Source organism: Prionailurus bengalensis, chromosome E4, assembly GCF_016509475.1.
Source record: "Prionailurus bengalensis isolate Pbe53 chromosome E4, Fcat_Pben_1.1_paternal_pri, whole genome shotgun sequence".
NCBI lineage: Eukaryota > Metazoa > Chordata > Mammalia > Carnivora > Felidae > Prionailurus > Prionailurus bengalensis.
In genome coordinates, this window is record NC_057360.1 from 65489776 (window position 1) to 65495775 (window position 6000).

General features: G+C 41.5%; 1 protein-coding gene across 1 annotated transcript; it reads left to right on the forward strand.

The window, feature by feature from the left end:
* The first annotated feature begins 1704 nt into the window (after positions 1-1704).
* On the forward strand, positions 1705-2667 carry LOC122476233 (olfactory receptor 6K2). The gene has a single exon (XM_043568682.1). The coding sequence runs from the start codon at positions 1705-1707 to the stop codon at positions 2665-2667; it is 963 nt and encodes a 320-aa protein (XP_043424617.1).
* The last annotated feature ends 3333 nt before the right edge of the window (positions 2668-6000 follow it).

Sequence of the window (6000 nt, forward strand, 5' to 3'; positions counted from 1 at the left end):
AGAAAATGTGGATCACCGAGAGAGACCCACAAATAAGGAATTCTGGAGCCACTGTAGTGAATGAGAGTAGAAGAGGCCAAAAGAAGTTGATAAGCAATCTTGAATAAATAAAGTCTCCGTGTGAGAAAAAAATATGGAGTAAGAAATAATAAACAAAGATAGAAAAAATAAACAAACATAGAAATCTGGGAGGTGGAAGACAGAATAGCCAATGAGGGAAATCAGGATAGCATGATGTCAAAAAGGCCAAAAAGGAAAGACTTTCAACGATCAGGTGATTGACCTTTGGACATTAGTGGCAATGAGGAGACGGGGGGGGGGGGGGGGGGGGGGGGGGGGGGGGGGGGGGGGGGGGGGGGGGGGGGGGGGGGGGGGGGGGGGGGGGGGGGGGGGGGGGGGAGGCACTGGATTTTTAATCAGAAAGCCACTGATACACTTTAAGAAAAGAGATGTGGAGCATTGAGAGCAGATCATTGATTCAGAGGGTTTCAGGAGCGAATGAAGTCGATAAATACCTATTAACGTATTAGGTAAAAACGATGTTGATACAAAGGAAATAAACAGTCTGTGTAGAGATAGCACTTTTCTCCCAGGATAAGATTTGTGCCCATTTGATAGCAGAAAAGAGAGAATCGATGAAGAAAATAGAACAAATGTTTCCCAAAAGGGAATAAATTAATAGGACCATATCCTGCATCGCGTTGAGTTTAAATTGCATTTCACAGAGACTCCAGCCACCCTGTCCACCCCCGCTCCCCATATAATCCCCCTGGAGCAGCTCTGCATTTATGGCTTCAACTAGCCACTTTCCATGAACTATGTCATTTGACCAAAGCCTTCTGTCACAAAACACACTTGAGATCCATTTTTCTAGAAGAGGGGGAAGGGAAGGAATGGGAGATTGTAGAATGACCCATCGTTTCTTAAAAAAAAAAAGATGAACAGTGGTTTTCTTTTCTGAATATTCTCTGAATAATTGTTAAATACATATTATGTATATTATGCATATATACATGGAGGAATGAAGGGAGAGAGAGAAAGAGAGAGACAGAGGATGTCTTATTTAGAGGCAGAAAGGGAAGGAAGAGGGTGAAATTCACCAGTGATGGTTTGTCTTTGGCATTAGAATATTCAATGAAATCATATGCCAAGAATTAGATGAGGAATTGGGAGTTTGAGGAAAGAATTTTAAAACCGTTTTGGGGAGATCGTTGGGGAACCAGTAAGACTTGAATACAGAAGAAACATCACCTAGCTGTTACCTCACTGCCTTGTCTAATTCTTTCTTTGTCTAAACACACCTGACCAGTAGGATTAGCATCACCTAGAAATGTGTTAGGCATGCAAATTCTTTGGCCTTATCCCATATCGACTGAGTTAGAAACCTTCAGGATATAGACCAGCAATCTGTGTTTTAACAAGCCCTCCATATGGCTCTGATGCATGCTAAAATTTGAGAATCACTGGTCTAAAATGTTGACTCTGCTTTCTGCCTGGATATTTTTCCATACTACAACCTTAGTTGTAAGCATATGGAATACGGACTATTTCTTTCTTCCTTTGTCTTCCTCTGCATCCCCAGTACAGGGATCTACACAGTGCTGGCATTCGGTAGGCATGTTTACTTCCTGGCCAATAATCGTAGGCACCTCCTACAAGGCTTGAGTGAACTGGGAGTTGGAAGTCCTTGTTTTCAACTAGAAAATGGAGAGCCCCAATCAAAGTGCCGCTCAGGAGTTCATCTTCTCTGCTTTCCCTTATTCCTGGGGAAGTTCTGTCACCTGTTTTATTCCACTGCTCTTCATTTACACCTTCATTGTCATTGGAAACCTTGTCATCATCACAGTGGTCCAGCTGAATGCTTCCCTCCACACACCCATGTACTTCTTCATCGGCACCCTTTCCTTTCTGGAGATCTGGTACACCACAGCGACCATTCCAAAGATGCTTGCCAGCCTGCTCGGTGAGAAGACCATTTCCTTAAATGGTTGCCTCCTGCAGATGTATTTCTTCCATTCCACTGGCATCAGCGAGGTTTGTCTCTTGACAGCCATGGCCTTTGACCGCTACCTGGCCATCTGCAGCCCTCTTCATTATCCCACTATCATGACCCCCAGGCTGTGTGCCCAATTGACTTTAGGTTGCTGTGTTTGTGGCTTTATCACACCCCTCCCTGAGATTGCCTGGATCTCAACACTGCCATTTTGTGGCTCTAATCGCCTGGAGCATATCTTCTGTGACTTCCTCCCCGTGCTACGCCTGGCCTGCACAGACACACAAGCCATCGTCATGATTCAGGTGGTGGATACTGTCCACGCAGTGGAGATTATCACAGCCGTAATGCTCATTTTCATGTCCTATGTTGGCATTGTGGCTGTAATTGTACGTATTCGGTCAGCTGAAGGCCGCCGCAAGGCCTTTTCCACGTGCGTCTCCCACATCACTGTCTTTTTGCTTTTCTTTGGCAGTGTGGCCCTCATGTACCTACGCTTCTCGGCCACCTACTCCTTATTCTGGGACACAGCCATTGCTCTGGCCTTTGCAGTCTTGTCCCCCTTCTTCAACCCCATAATCTACAGTCTGAGGAACAAAGAGATGAAGGAAGCTATAAAAAAACACTTGGGTCAAGCTAAAATCTTTTTTCATAAGACCGAGGACCTCAAGTAAGATCTAATTATTGGACGTCTATGTGGCCACTGGTGCCTTTTCACTCTCAGCTCTGTGATCTGTCCTTTCCCATCAGCTGTTTACCGAGACTGGTCTTACAGAGGTCACCAAGAAACAGAATTCCCTAATAACTGAATTCAATAGTTTCTTTTGCTCTGTACCCAACTTGACACATTTTTTTAGAGTACATAATTTATTTATTTAAATTAAAGTTAGGTAGCACACAGTGTAGTATTGGTCTCAGGGACAGAACCCAGCGATTCATCTCTTACATACAACACCAATCTCATCTCGACAAGCGCCCTCCTTAACGAAGTCAGATAAAAACAAATATGTCAAGTGCCTTGAGGAGGGCGCTTGACATATCTTTGGATCCGACTATGATAAGTAAGCTTTCTGCCACTCACTTTAGTCAAGATAAGTTGATTTGCTGGAAATGATCTGGGTAAACATTTAATTTTAGCACTGTCGAAGTATTTGTTTGTAAGATATGGTAATGGAAAAATTATCTTCATAAGACTAAGTTCTCTCCATGGTACTACCAATGGATACAGTTGAAAAATAACCCTAATTCCTAACTTGAATATTTATTATTGATAAATAGCCATATAGACATATTTCAGCAGGTCCTATTATGACTCCCCTGCTCCTTTTGTACCTTAGCAATGTTGTGCACGGTGAGTTCCAGTCTGGGTCAATAATGAGTCAAGGCCATCTTCGTGTGCTTGCGGCCAACTGTAATGTGTGAAGCTAGTGGAGGCCATTGTGGTCGACAGTAAATCAACTTCACGTACATTGGTGACCATGAGAAACTAGGAGAATGGGCAGGCCTTTGTAGAATTGACAGGGGATGAGACCCAAAAAAGTAGTTGGCTGCAGTTGTGTGGTGGTTCAAGACGATGACAAAGAATCTTAGAGCAAGAAGATCACTAAATAATACTTTAAAAGCAAAAACAAAACGAAACAACACAAACAAAACTTGGCCTTCAAAAAAGTGAAGAAATACAACTAATCTATTCATTAATGAATCAGTATTTTTTTTCATAGTAAATTGAAAAACTTAATCTTTGTTTTCAATGTCATAAAGGGTATTGTATTAATTAAGCAACAACATCGATAAATACTTATTGAATGGATAAACCAGTATGGCCATGCTGAATGATCCAGCCCACCGATCGCTGGTATTGAGAAACTCTTCCCTTTTCAATCTCTTTTCCCCTGGCTTTGAGGATGGTGGGCTCTTCTTGTCCTCCTTTGTTTGAGGGCTCTGTCTTTCTGACTTTTCTTACATGTTTCATAAAGGGTGATTTTCTCCAAGGCTCACCCCTCAGTTAGAATGTGATGAAGTGCTGCTTGGGTGGCCCAGTTGGTTAAGTGTCTAACTCTTGGTTTCAGCTCAAGTCATGACCTCGCGGTTCATGAGTTCGAGCCTCGTGTCGGGCTCTGTGGACAGGAGAAAGGGGAAAGGGCTTCTGAGAAAAGGCTAATACTATCTCATAAAGAGCTCAGATGGAGAAGAAAAGGTAAATGAGAGAAAAGCAAAAGCCATAGGTGGTGGGTGGAGATGTCTTGACAAGGGAAGTCTTCAGGGAATATTTGGCATAAAAAAAATGAGGGAAAAGAGAAAAAGGGAGATCATTAGCGTTGCTGGGTTCACGTAATGTATCTATGTCTCACGTTCTTCCAGAGAAATCAGGAATGGAATTACTTCACTGACTGACTGACTACTTATTTTAACTGAATTTTCCCAAGTACAATATTGTTTGTTAGAGAATTGATCCACATAAATCTCCAGCATGGGAAAGGGTTACACGATTTTCTTATCTGTTTTTTCCACTTTTCAATTTTATATTATATAAACCTTTCCTAGATAGTATCAATGTCCCTAAATATTAATATAGCCTAAAACTCTCTCACTTACATCTATACTTTTCCACCCCAAGCTGCTCTCCAAAGTGAGGCTAAGTTATTTCTTAAAACTTAGATCTGACCACTTCATTACTTTGTTTGAAATCCTGTGATTAGACCCACCCTACTCCAGATTGTGAGTAGAATTTTACTAAGTAGTGTGTGTGTGTGTGTGTGTGTGTGTGTGTGTGTGTGTTGAATAAAGAAAATTCCAAGAGGAGGGAAAAATAAAAGCAAAAGAAACAGGAAAAGAAGGCTCATGGGGTGTGTTGACATTCATGTGTTACTTTGTAACACTGCTCTTAGTAAATCTTGGGGTCAAGTGGCTTCTGACTTGGTCAGCACAGGAACAGCCAGCTCGTTCTTGTTAATTTTAGATATATTTCTTTTCCCAACAAGTGTGCTGCATTTATTAACCTTACTTTCACTTCTAATAATAAAATAACATTTTATATCTTCACGGCTGTAATTATATTAATAATAACAATATTATATTAATAATAACAATAATACAATTTTCTACTTATTGGGCGTGCATTATATACAAGACATTGTAATAAATGTCTCCTGTATATATGTTACTTGATAACAATCCTAAGCGATAGGTATTACTATCATTCTTAGTATATAAGTGAGAAAACTGTGGCTCATAGGGTTTAAGTGATTCGTCTAAGGACACACATTTAGTTAGAGGCCGGACTGTGATTTGCACCCCATTCTATTATTTCAAAAGCCTTGCTCTAGGGGTGCCTGGGTGGCTCAGTTGGTTAAGCCTCTGACTTTGGCTCAGGTCATGATCTCCCAGTTCATGAGTTCGAGCCCCACATCAGGCTCTGTGCTGACAGCTCGGAGCCCGGAACCTGCTTCAGATTCTGTGTCTCCCTCTCTCTCTGTCCCCCACCCGCTCATACTCTGTCTCTCTCTGTCTCTCAAACATAAATAAATGTTAAAAAAAATTTTTTTAAAGCCTTTCTCTTAACCACCATGTTATATTCCTAATATTGCATCGATGGTCCTGAGAAAACAGTGACATGTGGAGGACTCGCTTCTCAGAAGCTACTCAGCAGAGACCATCCCTGAGGTTCCCACAGGTGCTATTGAAATACCTATTTCACCTATTTCCTCAAGAAACATCTAAAAATTATCTGCCATATTCAGGGGAGAGTGGTGTGTGTTGGAATAATGCCGGGATGAGGCACGTTCTCTGATGTCTGGAAACTCACGGTCCAGGATCCGAGTTGAACAAATGCAAGGAGCTGAAATATTTACTTTGCTTTTCCTCATCCAGTAAGCAACCATTAAACTTCGTCCACATTAAAAAAAAATCACCATGCCTAGGGTTAGCAAGTGTCTTCTGTAAGTGGTGGGACAGAATAAGTTACTGTTATTAATTTACTGTTATTATTACTGTAATTAATAAATTAC

Coding starts and splice junctions, on each gene's coding strand:
- LOC122476233 (XM_043568682.1), top strand. CDS start 1,705: ATGGAGAGCCCCAATCAAAGTGCCGCTCAGGAGTTCATCTTCTCTGCT.